This window comes from Oncorhynchus clarkii, chromosome 18 (assembly GCF_045791955.1).
Source record: "Oncorhynchus clarkii lewisi isolate Uvic-CL-2024 chromosome 18, UVic_Ocla_1.0, whole genome shotgun sequence".
Lineage (NCBI taxonomy): Eukaryota > Metazoa > Chordata > Actinopteri > Salmoniformes > Salmonidae > Oncorhynchus > Oncorhynchus clarkii.
Window position 1 is genome coordinate 18,417,748 of NC_092164.1, and position 19,746 is coordinate 18,437,493.

Consider the following 19,746-nt stretch of genomic DNA (forward strand, 5'->3'; position numbering starts at 1 on the left):
TCTGTAACTCTGCCGCCTGAGCAAGGCAGTTAACCCACTGTTTCCTGGGCATGTTGATTATGGCAGCCCCCCGCAACTCTCTGATTCAGAGGGGTTGGGTTAAATGTGGAAGACACATTTCAGTTGAAGGCATTCAGTTGTACAACTGACTAGGTATCCCCTTTTCCCTTTCATTATGTGAACTTTCCCAAAAAGCCACCATTTGTGGACTACCTGGGACAGAAACCACCCTCAGGGCCAGAAGAGATAAGATGCCCTCTCCCTTCCATCTCTCTCTATCTGTCTCTCTCAGTCTCTCTGCATGTGTATGCCCTTTAGGCATGTCACATGTTGTCTGTGGGAAATCCCATCCCTCACAATGTCAAAGCCAATCAGTTTTAGGGGAAATGGCTGTAAATATATTTTTTATCAACCTCTCTCTTTCTCTCTCTACTACGTTCTTTATCTTTTCTGTCTCGATACACATTTATAACCGTCTGAAATAAGAGACAAAAAGAGAGGACACCGACAGGCTATTCATCTGAGAGAGTGAGCACAGAGACAGAGAGAGATAGAGCGAGCGAGAGATAGAGGGAAAACTATCCAACTCGGGTTCTGGAAAGTTACCCGGTGTGCAGGGTTTCATTCCAGCCCTGCAGTAACACACCTGGTTCAGCTAATTATGGCCCAGACAGAGAGAAAACCTTGATTGGTTTAATATTTGAATCAGGTGTGTTTGTGATGCGCAAGAACAAAAGCTTATTTATTGTGAGTCGCTCTGGATAAGAGCATCTGCAAAATGACTCAAATGTCTGTGACTGGTGTGAATTAGCCAGTGGGGAGAGAAGCTTGTATCAGATCAGTTATAAGAAACAGCATCTTCAGATTTGAACCTTACATGGTCACATATTTTCAAGTAGTGGAAACCTTCCGTTGACAGTTGGGAAGAAGCAAGAGGCAGGACTATGACGCAGCCAGGGTTCATGAAGCACCAGTCGTATCTGGTTCTGTCCCCATCGGCATCAATCTGAGATGTTTTGACCAATCAGAGATCTCGCCACTGCACTCTGCTCTGACATGTCAGGCCCTCCACGATTCTGTGGAAAAGATGAGGAGATATTGGGCTCAGCATCACGGGGTCGCCAGTATTGCAACATTGAGGCATAAGATAACTGACCAAAAGCAGATATAAGGCGACTGGTTCGCCACAACACATCAAATCAAATGAAACTGAATATTTCGTACAACGCTGTGTACTACTCCCTTCACAGAACAGCGCAAACGGTCTCTAACCAGAATAGAAAGAGGAGTGGGAGGCCCCGGTGCACAACTGAGCAAGAGAACAAGGACATTAGCGTGTCTAGTTTGAGAAACAGACGCTTCACAAGTCTTCAACTAGCAGCTTCATTAAATAGTACCCGCAAAACACCAGTCTCAACGTCAACAGTGAAGAGGCGACTCCGGGATGCTGGCCTTGTAGGCAGAGTTGCAAAGAAAAAGCCCTATCTCAGACTGGCCAATAAAAATAAAAGATTCAGATGGGCAAAAGAACACAGACACTGGATAGAGGAACTCTGCCTAGAAGGCCAGCATCCCGGAGTCGCCTCTTCACTGTTGACGTTGAGACTGGTGTTTTGCAAGTACTATTTAATTAAGCTGCCAGTTGAGGACTTGTGAGGCGTCTGTTTCTAAAACTAGACACTCTAGTGTACTTGTCCTCTGTGTGTGTGTGTGTGTGTGTGTGTGTTTGTGTGTGTGAACAGTAAATTGATCTGCCCCCCACACACAACACTGACCTCCATCCCGCCTCTGCCCACCATTCATTATTTCATTACCCCCTGACTCAAACATAGAGGACAGAAAATGTATCTCACTAACCCATCCCCCCTACTATCACAAACACATTACTCAAAACCCACTGACTCAAACATAGAGGACAGAAAATGTATCTCACTAACCCATCCCCCCTACTATCACAAACACATTACTCAAAACCCACTGACACAAAGCTACTTGAATGCTGTATAGTGGACACTTTTGTGTGTATACTGTTATGCATGTTTTAGTGTGTGCATGTACAGTATGCATCTGCATGAGTATGTGTGTCAGTCTCCTCTGACTGGTTCTTCAACGTCTGCTCTGGTCTTTCAGGGAGGCAGAGGGGGAGGGAAGGGGGAGAGGGGTGAGGGTATTTAGGGAAATGCAGTAGGAGAAGGGGGGTGCGATCTAATTAAGAATCCCATGAGAGATTACTTCATCCTGGATACCCCCTATCACCACAGGGGACTCCCCCCCACAACACACACACACACACACACCAATGACAGCATGTCTTCTTACTAAATTATCTGGCGTGGCGACCTCCTGGCGCCCTACAGACAGTGAGATAATTTAATCAGCTATATCCCCTTCAGCCGCGCATGCACACGTGCGCACGCACACGAACACAGCTTAGTTAGGCATGTCAGCCCATTCATACATCTGTAAACAACAATGACAGTGAAACTGTAAAAAAGCCCTCAGAGTGGAGCAGCAATTTGCTGAGATGAACTTGATCAGGCAAGTTGATTTCACCTGTTGACACTCTCATGCAATCACACACCTGTCACTAATTATCAGGACTGGCCTGATAGGCTTTAAATACAAACTAGACGTGTGAACGAGCCTGTCAAGCCATTTCTCTGTTCTTTCCAGTTGTGTTTTGTCACGAATCTCGCCGAAGATGGTGCCTCTTCCTGTTCGGGCGGCGCTCGGCGGTCGTCGTCGCCGGCCTATTAGCTGCCATCGATTCCCTTTCCGTTTGTTTCTGTTTATTGGGTACACCTGTTTTGAGTTAGTGTTTGTTTGTAGGCTATTTAAGGGCACTAGGCCCGCTGGGTATTTGTGCGGGCTTGTTCTCTGTTATTTGGTGTATTAGTGTGATCTATATTTTTCCGGACAGTTTTAGTCCTTTGTATTTTTGGACGGGTTGTTTCATGCGCCCTTGTGTTTCGCATGTCCGTGTCTCCACTGTTTTTGGAATAAAATATCCACGTACGGAATTACCTGCTCTCTGCGCTTGACTCCTCCACTCACCATTCATAGAAGTCGTAACATGTTTGTCCAAGTTTTGTTTTGCATTTTCTATTTTCTTTATTTGAGCTGTATTGGTTTAATAGGTTTATCCTTATCACCTTTTATGTCGTGTAAAAATGTACGTTTATTTACCGGAGTGCTGTCCTATTTCTGTTCTTTGGATTATTTCCGAGGATCCAGAACCTAATTTAAGTTTCTATGAGGTGGATTGGAGCACGTTGTTTATCTTTTCATGTTATGTAACCTGCTTATGACATCTCATTTAGTTACAGAACCACACACACACCAACCTTTACCATGTCCAACTACCAGTCCTAAATAAATGTGAACTTTGGCAATGTCTCTGCCGTCTGTTTGCTCTCCGACTGGAGAAGAGTACCCCTGGTGACATCTATCCCACTCCAATTTGCATATCGCCCCAACAGACCCACAGATGACGCAATCTCTATTGCACTCCACACTGCCCTCTCCCATCTGGACAAAAGGAACACCGACGTGAGAATGCTGTTCACTGACTACAGCTCAGCCATCAACACCATAGTGCCCTCAAAGCTCATCACTAAACTAAGGACCCTGAGATGAAACACCTCCTTCTGCAACTGGGTCCTGGACTTCTTGATGGGATCCTGGTCTTCCTGACGGGACACCCCCAGGTGTTGCGGGTAGGCAACACATCCGCAACGCTGACCCTCAACACTGGGGCCCCTCAGGGGTGCATACTTAGTCCCCTCCTGTACACCCTGTTCACCCATGACTGCGTGGCCGCACACAACTCCAACACAATCATCAAGTTTTCTGACGACACGACGGTGATAAGCCTGATCACCGACGACGATGAGACGGCCGACAGGGAGGTCAGAGATCTGGCAGTGTGGTGCCAGGACAACAACCTCTCTCTCAACGTCAGTAAGACAAAGGAGCTGATCGCTGAGCACTTTGAGTTCCTCGGTGTCCATATCACGAAGGAATTATCATGGTGCACACACACCAACACAGTCTTGAAGAGGGCACAACAAGTACCCTCAGGAGGCTGAAAAGATTTGGCATGGGCAGCTGCACCATTGATTGCATCTTGACTGGCTGCATCACCGCTTGTTATGGCAACTGCTTGGCATCCGACCGCAAGGCACTACAGAGGGATGTGCGTACAGCCCAGTACATCACTGGGGCCGAGCTCCCTGCCATCCAGGACCTCTATACCAGGCGGTGTCAGAGGAAGGCCCTAAAAATTGTCAAAGACTCCAGCCACCCAAGTCATAGACTATTCTCTCTGCTACCTCACGGCAAGCGGTACCGATGCACCAAGTCTGCAACCAACAGAACTCTGAACAGCTTCTACCCCCAAGCCATAATACTGCTAAATATTCTGGGAAACTATTAAACAAACTATCTTCATAGACTCTTTTTGCACTAACTCTTTTGAGTCATTTATTAGCTATCCTGTCTAGTCACTTTACCCCTATCTATACGTACATATTTACCTCAATTACCTCATACCCCTGCACATCAACTCGGCACTGGTACCCCGTGTAAATAGCCAAGTTATCGTTACTCATTGTGTGCTCTTTTTTTTATATTGTTCTGTCTGCATTGTTGGGAAGAGCCTGCAACGAAGCATCTCACTGTTAGTTTACAGCTGTTGTTCACAAAGCATGTGTCAAATAAAATGTGATTTGATCCAGCCACTTAACTATCTTGGGTTTGTTGGCCTATTTTTCAGAAACATACTGTTCATTCGTCAGTACACTGCATTTAAGGTTGTTTTACACACTGAGGCCTGTGTTATGGACAGAAGGTGTTGCCCATAGGACTATTGCCATGTCATCATATTAGCATCTCAGTACCAACTAGGGGTTGTTGTCAGAATAGATGTGTGTGTTTATAAACTGTACACTCCTTGAAAAAAGGGTTCTTCGGCTGTCCCTATAAGACAACCCTTTTTGGTTCCAGGTAGAACTCTTTTGGGTTCCATGTAAAGGGTTCTAGATACCACTTTTATTTCCTAAGAGTGTAGTGTTTCTGTCTTGGACAGACTTTATCAGATTATCCCAAATGAATCCTAATCGCCCCAGATTTAATAGCCCTACTCACTATAATGAGCAGATTACACAAGCACACATGTACACACGCCTGCACGCACACACAAGCATTTCGCTACACTCGCATTAACATCTGCTAACCATGTGTATGTGACAAATAAAATTTGATTTGATTTGATTTGACACACACATGTACACACGCCTGCACACAACGCACACAAAGACAGACAGCGAGAGAAAAGGGGTAGAAGGTGAGATGGAGAGCGATGTGAGGAGGATGAAAGGATGAAACAGATGGCCAAATAGTTTGCTTATATATGCAACACACACGTGTCCATCAGTGTTAACAGACACACTGAACAAAAGGCCAGCTGTCACTCCAGCGGCCCACAGTCACATTATGAATATTCTCAACCACACCCTCCACAATGTCTATATGGCTTGTTTTAGAACAAACAACTTGGTTAATAGCAGATACATGTAATTGGGAGTCTAATCGATTTCATCATTAGACTGTACGGCACAGCCAATGCAATTTCAAACTTTAGCAGTAGGTTGGGTTTATAGCGCAACCCTGAGGTTAGTTTTAGTATAGCAGCACCTCCGACTGTGTCAATGTTATTGTAATACCATACATATTCACCAAGTGGCGGTAAAATACCATTCATTAAATTTAGAGGCGCGCCCATAAATATCATATAGGCTTTTTAAATAATGACTGTACATTCAATTCATAATTGAAGTTTTCTCGTCGTCAGGAACTACATGTAGTCTAGATACTTTTGCGCTTTAGATGACGATAGATGAGATTGCTTTACATTTAATTCAAAATATGGAGGAATATAATAATTGACCATTAACCAAAACCTGCATGGCATAAACCCTGTGTGAGGTTCAAAGGGCGTGTCATAAAAGCCGAACCAGGAGCTTTGAGAGCCCGCCTCTTACTGTCTATGACTGGCTGTTTTCTTCCCGTTTGTGAAAAACACTCTTCTGATTGGCTAAACCAGGTATCCATCAGCCGTGACAGGCATCGGTGTACATTATGTGTTTTCAGAAATGAAACCAAATGTCGCCTCAGACTCAAAAAGAAACACGAAAACAAAACCTAGACGTCTTCTAAAAAAGGGCTCGCAATTCTCCTTGACGATTAGACCGCCTGCCGTTGACGTGTCAAAGGTAGGCTGCGACAGACTAATAGTCGAGTGTAGTATAAAAATATAGAGCTAAATCATTGTGATGTTTCTGTCGATCTGCCTTAAACAAGCACATTTTTTTCAACAATAGCATTTTGCTATCCTGAGTATCCTGAGAACCAAATAATCTTCACGGTTTCGGTTCTTCATTAGGATAGCACATCTGCCTACACTTTCCCGGGCTGCCTAGCTAACGTTGTGTGTGTGCTTTATAAAATAAAATCATTGCTATATTGCAAGCAGTGGGATAGGTTTATCGTTGCAATTTCATAATATTAGAATTGTAAATGTTCCATCTTCTCTTTCTGTAGGGTGAAATGTAAGCGGCAATCCCCTAACGTGTAATAATCCTGGAATGGAGCTAATCTATGTTTGGTCAACAAAGGTGGGCCATTTTCTTGTATGTAGGCCTAAATACGTGTAGCCGAATCATTTGCCAGGTAAGCTATTTGCTGAGGACTCGAAGATGCAACAATGTTTACACTTACATGTAGATTATAGCATAGGAGGAGGCTGCGTGTCATTGTCGCCTTTCAAAAGACAAGCTGGATCAGGAATTCCCATTGTATATCAATTAAAGCCACGCTGCGCACGTTGGTCGAAAATCATTAATACACTTGGTTTTTGACGCTCACAATTTGTCAGGGGAGTAAAATTAGAGCCGTAGGCTATAATGTGGTTTAAAACGCTGTCTGTCTCAATGTCTGTGGTTGTGATTCCGCTCGAGTCGCAGAGCACGTTTCGCAACACAGTCCATTGTGTCAGCAGCGTTCTGCCAGTGACATGTCTACATTGGCCAACATGATTAACGTAGGCTGTTGTATACTAGGCAAACGGTCATGGAACTTTTGTGGTATTATGGCCTATTATTTGCTGCAAGAATTGCTTTTGTGTGCCTATATCCACACCTGTCAGTTGTCTGTCTGTCGTGTCTTTCAAGCATTGCTACATCCGGGTTCCAGTGATGGATGGAGCACAGGTGTGGTATGGCTTCCTTTCCTCGCCTCCTCTCCTTTATTTACTTTCATGTGAGGAGCCGGATAGGTGGATGTCTGAAAGAGGCTCCCTCTGTTACTCAATCCAGTGCAGATGAGGGAAGTGAAATACACATAGTCTGTATTACAATAACCATCTGTGGATTTATGGCACTGATCTCTCTTTCTCTCTCTCCCACCCTTTCTGTGGTCCACTGGTCCAATCAGTAGCTAGGGGCTTGATTGCTGGGGGTAACTGAAGCTGTGGTTACCATGGCGGCACACTTTGACACAGAGTACCAGCGCCTAGAGGCTTCATACAGCGACTCTCCAACCGGAGAGGAGAACCTACTGGTGCACATACCTGATGGAAACAAGTGTAAAGCTCTTAAGTAGATGCGCACACACACACACACACACACACACACACACACACACACACACACACACTAACCTGTTTTTGTTGTTGACTGTTCTCTGCAGCCCCGTGGCACCACATAGAGAACCTGGACCTGTTCTTCCAGAGGATATCCTTTTACCCCTCTGTGTCTCTGTACTCCCGGATCATTCACTACTACAACTACCCCAGGGGTTATTTTAAGACCAGGAGGGTCAACACCTTCCAGGAGAAAAATACAATCTGGTGTGTAAGAACAGGGTTGGAATAAAAGCCTGCATGCCCACTAGCTCTCCAGGAGGAAGAATGTTGAGCTGGTGACCTGAGTTAATACTATAGCCGACTAGACTTTCATTATGAGAGGACACATGCTACTTTTATGTCATCATCTGATCCTTGACCCCTGACACGTCTATAACCTGCACCAGAAGAATGGCTTCACCTGTATGCTGCTGGGAGAGGTCTTTGAGCTGGTGTAAGTACACTGTGTGTGTGTATGTGTGTGTCTTCTATGTGGTCCATGTCGGTGTCCTGAGGGGTAATTTTTTTTTTCTCTCTCTCTCTCTCTCCTCTTTCCCCCTTTCTCCCCCTCTGTAGCCAGTTGCTGTTTGTGGTAGGATTCACAGTCTTCTTGGCTAACTGTGTGGACTATGACATTCTGTTCGCTAACAAGTTTGTCAACCACACCGACTCCTCCAAAGTCACACTGCCTGACGCCTTCCTGCCTGTGGACGTCTGCGGTGCAAGGTAAGGCTTATAAATGCTTTATAAATTCAGTATAAACACTTTATTAACAGATCTTTAGCACTCAAGTTGATAAGGAATGCTGGAAATTGTCCTTACTGCTTGTTGTTTTCCCACCGGTATCCGTGACAACCTGTTTGTTTTCCCGCCAGTATCCATGCCAACCCGCTTGTAGTTTTCCCGCCAGTATCCATGACAACCTGATTGTTGTTTTCCCCACCAGTATCCGTGACAATGTGGCAGTGATGTTTGTGTTGATGATATCTGGAGTGTTCTGGCTGCATCGCCTCATCAAGTTCATCTACAACGTCTGCTGCTACTGGGAGATACGCTCCTTCTACACCAACGCACTCAAGATGAGCATGGTGAGTGTGTGTGTGTGTGTGTCTGTCTGCGTGTCTTCAACCTACTGGTTCAACTACTGATCTCCACACTGCCTCTCCTTCTCCCCTCCCCCTCTCCTCCTCCCCCCTCTAGGCAGAGCTGCCATACTTCACATGGCAGGAGGTTCAGGCCCGGATCGTTGAGATCCAGAAGGAACACCAGATCTGTATCCACAAGAAAGAACTCACAGAACTGGACATATACCACCGTATCCTGCGCTTCAAAAACTACATGGTGTGTCTGTGTGCACTCACGTGTGTTTGTGTTATTGTCAGAGTACAGCTTCTTTACCATTCCTTGCTTGTACTCCTGCTACTGAACCACCTGTCAACCAAAAACAACAACACCTAAATCCCTTTCTTCTTCCTCCAGGTTGCCATGGTAAATAAGTCCCTCCTTCCCGTGCGTTTCTGCCCGCCACTGCTCGGGGAGAGTGTGTTTTACACCCGCGGCCTCAAGTACAACTTTGAACTCATCTTCTTCTGGGGGCCAGGTTGGTGTGTGTGTGTGTGTGTGTTTTGTAGTTTGTGCTTGTGCTTGGTACGCTTTGTTTGGTACACTTTTCACTAGTGATGCACCGATATGACATTTTTGGCCGATACCGATATCCAATATTTTCCTTGCCAAAAAAAACCCCATATCGATATTAAACATTTTAGTGGCAAGCATTCTAGTACAGTTAAATAGTTATCACACATGGACGCATCGGTCTAAGGCACTGCATCTCAGTGCAAGAGGCGTCACTACAGTCCCTGGTTCGAATCCAGGCTGTATCACATCCGGCCGTGATTGGGAGTCCTATAGGGCAGCGCACAATTGGCCCGGTGTCGTCCAGGTTTGGCCGGGGTAGGGTGTCATTGTAAATCAGAATTTGTTCTTAACTGAGTAGTTAAATATAGGTTACACACACACACACACACACACCACACTGACCAAAAATGTATTTTGTTGGGATTTATGTATGTCCCCATTACCAGTAAAAACATCATCAAAACCTATTTATTTCACTTACTTGCGGTGCTCTTTCGTTGTTCATTTGTTCAGTTGTTTCATTCTCAACCAGGATTTCTATGAATGCCGTTTGTGTCTTTGCGTGTCAAAAAAGATACACGTCAAATAACACTATTTGATGTGTCAAATAAGCTTGTTGACCAATCAGGACCTGAATATGACTGCAGGTCACATAATCATTTAACGCGTTCATACATTTTTTTACGTAGTTATTACACATTGGTTACACTATCACTCTTATTTCATATGTCACAACGATTCATCGATACGTATGCTACGATGCTGGTAAAGTTGTCTCGCGCACCTACAGTGCTGGTCATAAAAAAGCTAGCTAGTTGATGGATGCAAACAATGTTCTTCCCCAAAAACAGCAAAACGATATCTGTTTCAGTAGCTACAGTTAGCTTTCTGAATATATAGCTAGGTGTCACCATCCAAAATAACCCTAATTTATAAGACCGTTCTTATTTGATTAATGGTGGTCGGACCCATCTATGTGAAGCTAGCCACAATAGTGGACTTTGCGGGTAGCCTTCAAAATAAAAGTTTGTCATTGACTGTGATACAAATAGTAGAATTATGCCATAATTGAATAGATCATGCTAAACGAGGTTGGAATGTTATATAAAATCAACAAAAGACAATAATTTGTTAATTTGAAAAATCTGTTGGAATCACACTGGATGTATTATACTTTAGAATTGCATGGGGGCATACTTATTTCACTGTACAGCCTTACCTGTGGATTGTGGATCAATGACATGGAGTATCAGTCTACTCAGTGACACCCAGAGAACATTAGTGTCGTAGCTCTTATTGCGGGACTCTGAAACAACTGTGAATTGAGCCACATTTGTTGTCAACCTATGTGTATTGAACACTATTCCAGAGGAAAAACCATACTGCGTGGATGTTTTGGGGTCTGGAAAAAATATATTGGGTATTGAGTAGACTGATACACCATTTCATTGATCACCAAACCTTAGGTAAAGCTGTACAGTGCAATATGAATGTCAATACACACAATAGGCTGACTGGGGAGGTGGTTTCACACAGTCACTGTCCCGCGATAATAGCTACAATGCTAATATTTGCGTAAACTCTTCAGTTATGTTCTGTGAGTGTCACCGAGTAGACTGATACCCCATTTCATTGCTTCACATTCCAACCTTGTTTAACATGATCTAGTCTAAATGTGGCATGATTCCACCAATTGTAACCTTCTGCATCACTTTCAAAGAGGTACTTTTATTTTGAAGGCAAACCGCAAATTCCACTATTGTGCCTAATCCTTATTGTGGCTAGACTCACAACACCTAACCCAGGCCCAGTTGAGCCTCACTAGTCAGGTGAAGCTAGCTGGCTGCATATAACGTTATCTTTGGGCAAAAGGGTTAAGTAGCTGGCTAGCTAGCAATGAGGAATCGGCCTAGAAGCGGCCCTCTTCTGGGGGACCGGAACTGATTGAACCGGGTGTCGGACTCGGCCCAGAATCAAAATGAATGACTGCCTAGAATTGGCCCAAGTACATCGGGCCGTTTCCGTCTACCAGAATTCAGCCGACTTCGCCGGCATCTTACCAGAATCCCCCTAGAAGCGGCCCGATGCAAATTTAAATAAATGTATACAAAATTACCCCATTTTAGTCATTTTAAATATGAATATTATACATTTTATACATACAAATTATACCCATCCACAAAAAAATATTTTGTCTTGGAGGAATCACCTGGTGACTGTGTCAGCGTGCATGCGCCTGGCCCGCCACAGGAGTCGCTACAGCGTGATGAGACCAGGACATCCTGACCGGTCAAACCCTCCCCTAGCTTGGATGACGCTGGGCCAATTGTGCATCGCCTCATGGTTCTGGGGAGGTTGTGGTCGGCACGGTTCTCAAACCAGCATCTGTAGCAACGCCGTTTGCACTGCGATGCAGTGTCTTAGACCGCATGTACCGTATGTACCTCATCTACCTACGTTTATATAGGTTTGTACCTCATCTACCTACGTTTATATAGGTATGTACCTCATCTACCTACGTTTATATAGGTATGTACCTCATCTACCTACGTTTATATAGGTATGTACCTCATCTACCTACGTTTATATAGGTTTGTACCTCATCTACCTACGTTTATATAGGTATGTACCTCATCTACCTACGTTTATATAGGTATGTACCTCATCTACCTATGTTTATATAGGTATGTACCTCATCTACCTACGTTTATATAGGTATGTACCTCATGTACCTACGTTTATATAGGTATGTACCTCATCTACCTACGTTTATATAGGTATGTACCTCATCTACCTACGTTATATAGCTTTGACATCAGTTTTGCACATCGGCGTTGAACTAGACATCGGGCCGATACCGATGTCGCCGTTTTTAGCTAATATCGGCTGATTCCGATATGTTCACCAATTTTGTATATTGTGCATCCTTACTTTTCACCTCCCTCTCTCTCTCTCTCTCCCTCTCTCTCTCTGTGTCTCTCTCTCTCTGTCTCTCTCTCTCTCTGTGTCTCTCTCTCTCTCTCTCTCTCACCCCCTCTTCCCAGGCTCTCTGTTTGAGAGTGAGTGGAGTTTGAAGCCGCAGTATAAGAGAGGTGGTAACAGGTTGGAGCTGGCAGACAAACTGGCATCACGTATACTGTGGATCGGCATCGCCAACCTCTTACTCTGTCCTGTCGTGCTGGTCTGGCAAATACTGTATGCCTTCTTCAGCTATACAGAGGTAGGGACATGCACACACCGCTGTGCTCCGTTATGGAGGTGTAGCAGATGCTGTAAAGCTCATTTATTTGTGTGTGTGTGTGTTTGTGCGTGCGTGTAGGTGATAAAGCGTGAGCCAGGTAGTTTGGGAGCGAGGTGTTGGTCTCTGTACGGTCGATGTTACCTTCGTCACTTCAATGAGCTGGACCACGAACTGATGTCACGGCTCAGCAAGGGCTACAAAGTAGGAATGAACACACACACACACACACACATAAAAGGTGTGTAAGGTAATTTTTGTGAAATTGATGAACTGATTCTTGTCTGTTGCTGTCAGTGGTGTCTAAATGCCAGATGTTCTTCACTTCCGTGCGTGTGTCCCACCTCCAGGCGTCCTCTAGGTATATGAACTGCTTCCTGTCCCCGTTGCTGACAGTTGTGGCTAAGAACGTGGCGTTTTTTGCTGGCTCCCTATTGGCTGTCCTCATTGCGCTGACCATCTACGACGAAGACGTCCTCGCCGTGGAACACGTCCTGTCGTCCATCACCCTGCTGGGAGTGTGTATCACTGTCTGCAGGTGTGTGTGTGTCTGTCTCTGTGTGTGTCTGTCTCTGTGTGTGTCTATCTGTGTGTGTGTGTTTGTCTGTGTGCTAGGTCATTTTGAAGGGTTTGGTACATTCTTTCACACTCTCCCTCTCTCCTCAGGTCTTTTATCCCAGACAAACACCTGGTCTACTGTCCAGAGCAGCTGCTCAGGTTGATCCTGGCTCACATCCACTACATGCCAGACCACTGGCAGGGCAACGCCCATCGCTACGAGACACGAGACCAGTTCTCACAGCTCTTCCAGTACAAGGCTGTGAGTAGCACTATAGCCACCCTTTATAAAGCATGAACTTATGAGTCATTTCTGAAGCACATAGCATATTCCTCTCTACCTGACCAGAGCCTTTATTCACAAAGCGTCTCCGATTAGAAGTGCTGGTCTAGGATCAGTGTTCCCTTTTAAGGTTGTAATGAAGACGATTATGTACAGGGGCGGTGTTTTAACCTTTCCTCTGCCTGTCCAGGTGTTTATCCTAGAGGAGCTGACCAGCCCCCTGGTGACTCCCTTCATCCTGATCTTCAGTCTGAGGAGGAAGTCTCTGGAGATCATTGACTTCTTCAGGAACTTCACCGTGGAGGTGGTAGGGGTGGGAGACACCTGCTCCTTCGCTCAGATGGACATCAGACAGCACGGACACCCCGCAGTGAGACTCTCTCTCTCTCACACACACACACGACTCATATGTACACACACACACGCACACACACACACGCACACACACACAGATGGGCAATGCATAAATAGTGACTCTCTTTCCCTCTCTCTCTCACCCTTTCCCGTCCCTAACTCCTTCCTTCTCTCCTTTCTCTTACTTCTTCCTCCCTCCAGTGGATGTCTGAGGGGAAGACAGAGGCATCTATTTACCAACAGGCGGAGGATGGGAAGACTGAGCTTTCCCTGATGCATTTTGCCATCACCAACCCCCAGTGGCAGCCCCCCACCGAGACCACTCACTTCATCAGCCAGCTGAAGGAGAGAGTACAGAGAGAGACTACAGGAGACAGACAGACACTCACCTCACTGTCCGGGTCAGAGGTAGGGAGACAGACACACTCTCACCTCACTGTCAGAGGTAGGGCGACAGACACACTCTCACCTCACTGTCCGGGTCAGAGGTAGGGAAACAGACACACTCTCACCTCACTGTCCGGGTCAGAGGTAGGGAAACAGACACACTCTCACCTCACTGTCCGGGTCAGAGGTAGGGAGACAGACACACTCTCACCTCACTGTCGGGGTCAGAGGTAGGGAGACAGACACACTCCCACCTCACTGTCGGGGTCAGAGGTAGGGAGACAGACAGACATGCCAATACATACATTGACACTTCAATTTTGATCTCAAGTTTAACATTGTATACATTTCTGAGTTTTTTTGTTTACACTGGTGTTAAAGGTAAAAATAAAATTCTCTGTCTCTCTCTCTGTGTGTGTGTGTGTGTGTGTGTGTGTGTCTCGCTCACTCTCTCAGCCAAGGAGTCTGATAGCTAACTTCCTGGCAGGTCCCCCCTCATTGGCCTCTCTTCATCTGGGGCGGGACGGCTCCTTGACCGATCACGGGCCGGTGGGTGTTAGTGACGGGGCATCAGCCTTGCGCTCCCTCTCAGTCAGCAGCACGAGGGGCAGCTGTAGCTCCACCCATAGGTCGGCCGGACACGCCTCTTCTGCAAGCAGAGCCATGCCGGGATCGAGGTAAAGCCCACACTCCTCCCAAAACTAATCAAGCAATCTATCAACTAACCGTCAATCAACTAACTCTCTTTCTCTCCCCCCCACCAGTACTGATGCTCGAACTGCTAGTTCAGGCAGTAGTGTGTGGGAAGGTCAACTGACTAGTCTCGTCCTATCAGAATACGCCTCCACGGAGATGAGCATCCACGCACTCTATATACATGAGGTCTGTCTGTCTGTCTGTGTCTGGATGGTTTTAAAAATGTTGCAATAAAGAGCGTCAAGTAAATGTCTCTCCCCCTTCCCTCCCCTCCCACTTCCTCTCTCCCCCTCCCCTCCCACTTCCTCTCCCCCCTTTTTCCCTTTCTCTCCTCTCTCCCACTTCCTCTCTCCCCCTTCCCTCCCCTCCCACTTACTCTCTCCCCCTTCCCCCCCCCCTCCCACTTCCTCTCCCCCCCTTTTTCCCTTTCTCTCCTCTCTCCCACTTCCTCTCTCCCCCTTCCCTCCCCTCCCACTTCCTCTCTCCCCCTCCCCTCCCACTTCCTCTCTCCCTCTTCTCTCCCCTCCCACTTCCTCTCCCCCTCTTTTTCCCTCCCCTCCCACTTCCTCTCTCCCCCTCCCCTCCCACTTACTCTCTCCCACTTCCCTCCCACTTCCTCTCCCCCCTCTCTCTCCTTGTTCCCACTTCCCTCCCACTTCCTCTCTCCTTGTTCCCACTTCCCTCCCACTTCCTCTCTCCCCTCTCTCTCCTTGTTCCCACTTCCCTCCCACTTCCTCTCTCCTTGTTCTCACTCCCCTCCCACTTCCTCTCCCCCCTCTCTCTCCTTGTTCCCACTTCCCTCCCACTTCCTCTCTCCTTGTTCCCACTTCCCTCCCACTTCCTCTCTCCCCTCTCTCTCCTTGTTCCCACTTCCTCTCTCCCCCTCTCCATCCCTCTATGTAGCTCCATAAGCAGCAGTCTGGAGGGGAGTTGTCCCGGCACACCTGGCACAGGCAGGACAGTGACGACAGTAGTGACAGCGTCACCGAGGAGGGGGGTTCAGGAGGAGGGAACCCTAACCCCCGAAACCCCATCCCCCGCTCACACACCTTCCCTATCTCCACCCCTATCTCCACCCCTGGCCCTATCCCCAGCTCTAACTCGGGCCCTAACCCTGACCGAGGTACCACACCGGGGCAGGAAGTGACACCACTCCAGAGCAACAGCCAGCGTCGCTCCGGGGGAAACACGGGTAACCATGACAACCATAAAAAATGATACTCTCATTCCCTAATATGTAATGATATTGAAGATGACTGATATGGATCATACCAATATCACTGTGTGTGTGTCACTCCTCCAGACTCTGTTGGCCCGGGGGGCAGAGTGGTGAGGTCAGCGCGTGTGCCCATGGGGGGTTGGGCAGAGGAGGGACGTGGAGGCCGACACCCCGACACTGTACCTGAGGAGGGCTCAGAGGACGACATGCCTCCCAACACTCACAAGGTATTTACACAAACACACACAGATCTTGTGTTTGTGTATGGGGTTCCATACCATTGTTTCCCTCTCTCCTCAGGTGACGTAACTGACCAGAGAGATCCCACCTACCTACCCACCCTCATCCTCATCCTACCAGAGAACAACTTCCTGCTCATCTGTGAACTTTCGAACATGGCTTCACCTTTGACCCCAGATGGATAGACCTGTGGGATAGCAGCATGCCGTGTTATTCACTCTAGGCTAGAGAAAAACAATCGAGTAACCGTGTGAAGATGACAAGGACTTTTTCTTGACACCTTCCTTGGATGACACTTTAGCCAATCAAGTGACGGGTGGTTGATGACTTCATCATAACTGACAGCATGGAACCCGTAGCATATTTATCGGCTTTTATAGTTGCGTCCTAGACACTAATATAAGGTCAGCTTTATGGTTTCTCTCCGTAACGGTTAAGGTTAGGATTTAGGGAGGGTAAGCTGATCCTAGATCTGTGCCAAAGGGCAACTTCTATCCAGAAATTACTTTTTCTTCTTGCATTCATTTGCAAATCAGGTGTGGGTGTAAACTGCCAGTAATGTACCTTTAAAAAAAAAAAAGATTTAGTAGTTTGTCATTTTTTAATTCTTTGTTTTTTCTCTTTGTGTTGTTTATATTTATTGCACTTTCAAGTATACCTACACTGGCACTAGGAATCCTAGGGGATTGGGCGGTAGATTGGTCTGCTAAGAGGTCTTTGTACAATCTTGTTGTACAAAGACCTCCTAGACATGAAGCAGGCACTAAACCGATATACACCGCGTGCATAGACATACTGGTATGAATCAAATCAGGACGCTGGACTGTTCTCAGTATATCATCGAGGTGGAGATGGTTAATAAATAGGGATATACAAGAAACGCATCATAGTTATTGATTTTGTGTCATACAAACAATATTTTAAATGAAAGATGGCAAACTTACCGGGCTGGTTGGAACGTGTAACTTCAGCCTCTTCGGTGCCATATTTAAGCGCTTCAAGCGGCAATCCACAGTTGAAATGATACAAAGCACCCCTCACCACTGTTCCACTGTTTCAGTAAAAGGTTGAAGGATGGGGCTGGAAAAATGGAACCACACTCAAATTCATTGACAGAGCTGTGGATGCAAGGACTGACCATCCATTCCGTTTTTAACCATGTTTTGAGACGATACAGTGTTTTTGTTACATTTACAAGTTTATATTTTGGCTTTTGATGGGGTACGACAGTTGAACTAAGCTCATGGGGCATTTATAACGAATACTCTCCAAGAATCAATGGGTTTATATCCAAAAATGGACATGTCCAAAAATTGGTATAGTAACTGCAGATTGCCCCTTTAAGCACAAACATCCCATAACTATACAGAAATGAACCTTCAATCAACACTAATAGCTGGATAGATTAGTCAGCATCATCAGACAAGTTACATGTTTTTCTGCCCAACTGTCTGAGGCAGAAAGAATGCACCTTATTGACTTTTATTGAATCCAAAGGATGTCACTTTTCATTGTCAGTATATTGATTTTGATCAGTTCATATTTGCATGACTTTATTTCAACCGGGGCTTGTGCCACCGGCAGAGAGTTGAGGTTGAGATGCATGGTGATTTACAGCTGTTTTGTTTTTGTGGTTCACACTGACTCTGGACTCACAAGTAGACTAGCCTGGTTCCAGATCTGTTGAGGTGATGTATAACCAGCCCCCATATGGTCGACCATGCAGCACTAACAGATCTGGGACCAGGCTAAAGATGACAGATGCTTCCAATAGATACAGTCAGAGACTCTACAGCTGGGTATTCATTTCTAGATGGCAAAGGTCTGCAGCGCTGCTCGCTTCATTGATTGATATATTCATGTAATTGAGTGGCCAGCCAGAGAGTCCAATCTGAATCAGAGCCTGGATGAAAATAGAAGGAATCTGAATAATGTAAAGGGTCTCCTGGGACACAGTGGAACAAGTTTAACAACGAGGTAGTAGAATGCCTGAGCTGACACATATAGCCTGTTAGTTTTTCTTTTTATAGATTGTCCTGTAAATTGCCATTTTGTACAGTTGTAAATCATCAATAAAAATGTATTTAATAACTATAATTCAAGTTTAAGTTTTGTATGTACGGGATACACATGGTATACACCGTCCAATGAAATGCTTACTTGTAATAAATAATAACATATAAGAACATAAAGTAAATGGAGCAGTAGAATAGGATAAACATTTAGCATAAGTATAGGGTAACTTGGGGGAAAAACGCCCCCCTTAAGTGGGCAGTTTCTTTTTTGGGGGTATAAGAACAGAAACTTTAGAAAGTGGGGCAAAATGCCCCTGTCTACGGGGCAAAATGCCCCTGTCTACGGGGCAAAACGCCCCTGTCTACAGGGCAAAATGCCCCCTGAAGATGAATGTGTTCAAATCAATTTGAAATGTTTTATTGTGGCATTTGTTTTGTAATTGACTCTTAAAAGCTAATGTCTAGGTATCTTATTTTAATTGAATAAATAAAATATTGGAAAACAAAATGACATTGCACATCTCACTATTAATATCCTCACAATTACCAGCTTTCCATCCAACCTTTTTATGCTAGTAAAGTACATAAATGTCATGACAGTCCTGATTGAAACAACATTTTCAGTTAACTTTCCAAATGTCGACAAAATAAAATAGGCTAGACAAGGTGAGATCTTTTTATGTTGGTAAAATGAATTATGCAAAAAATGTCAGTGGAAACCCTTTAATTCCAAATATTGATATAATAGCCATCATATTTAAGTAAACTTGGAGTCACGCGGGGTCCTTCCACTACGACTCATCGGGAAAGCATGCAGTTTATTAGGTTACATATTGAATAAATTATGATGAACTTCAAAGGGTATTGTAAAGTGCAAGGTGATGAGATTGATGCTCCTTTCCAAAATATTGAGGATCTTATTCTGGTGAGATGATAATCGGTGCATGGCTGCCGTTTGACAAATAAATATAATCTTGTTCTTTTGTCCATAATAATAATATCATCATGTAATCATGTAGGCCAGGGATGGGAAACTCCAGTCCTTGGGGACCGATAGTGGTGTCACACCTTTCCCTCATCCCTAGCAAACACAGCTGATTAAACTCATTGCATTCTAAACTGAAGATCATGATTAGTTGATTATTGGAGTCAGGTGTGTTAGTTGGCAAAAGTGTGACACCAATCAAGCCCCAAGGACTGGAGTTTCCCATCGCTGACGTAAGCCGTATATGTGCTCTATCTAACAGCACGCTGATAGCACTGTTGACTAGAGCAGGGTTCCCCAATCTGATCCCTCCCCTCCCAGGGGCTCCCCCTGGGTGCCGGTTTTGGTTTTTGCCCTAGCACTAAACAGCTGATTCAAATCATCAAAGCTTGATGATGAGTTGGTTATTTGAATCCGCTGTACAGTGAGTGCTAGGAAGAAGGGGGAAAAAA

General features: G+C 45.5%; 1 protein-coding gene across 5 annotated transcripts; it reads left to right on the top strand.

The window, feature by feature from the left end:
• Positions 1-6,112: 6,112 nt before the first annotated feature.
• On the top strand, positions 6,113-18,391 carry LOC139373142 (autophagy-related protein 9A-like). 5 transcript variants are annotated; one of them, XM_071113278.1, is made up of 20 exons: positions 6,113-6,272; positions 6,601-6,729; positions 7,495-7,642; positions 7,747-7,790; positions 8,071-8,135; positions 8,258-8,407; positions 8,628-8,769; positions 8,882-9,022; positions 9,161-9,281; positions 12,364-12,539; positions 12,639-12,761; positions 12,908-13,095; positions 13,224-13,377; positions 13,589-13,768; positions 13,954-14,160; positions 14,596-14,816; positions 14,904-15,021; positions 15,739-16,027; positions 16,139-16,281; positions 16,355-18,391. In XM_071113278.1, exons 3-20 carry the CDS (start codon positions 7,537-7,539, stop codon positions 16,361-16,363), a joined length of 2,577 nt encoding a protein of 858 aa, XP_070969379.1. In that variant the 5' UTR covers positions 6,113-6,272; positions 6,601-6,729; positions 7,495-7,536; the 3' UTR covers positions 16,364-18,391. The 5 variants fall into 5 exon arrangements, with proteins under 5 accessions (XP_070969379.1, XP_070969380.1, XP_070969382.1 ...); XM_071113279.1 differs by having other exon boundaries at positions 6,119-6,272; positions 6,601-6,674; XM_071113281.1 differs by having other exon boundaries at positions 6,121-6,272; positions 7,492-7,642.
• Positions 18,392-19,746: the final 1,355 nt, after the last annotated feature.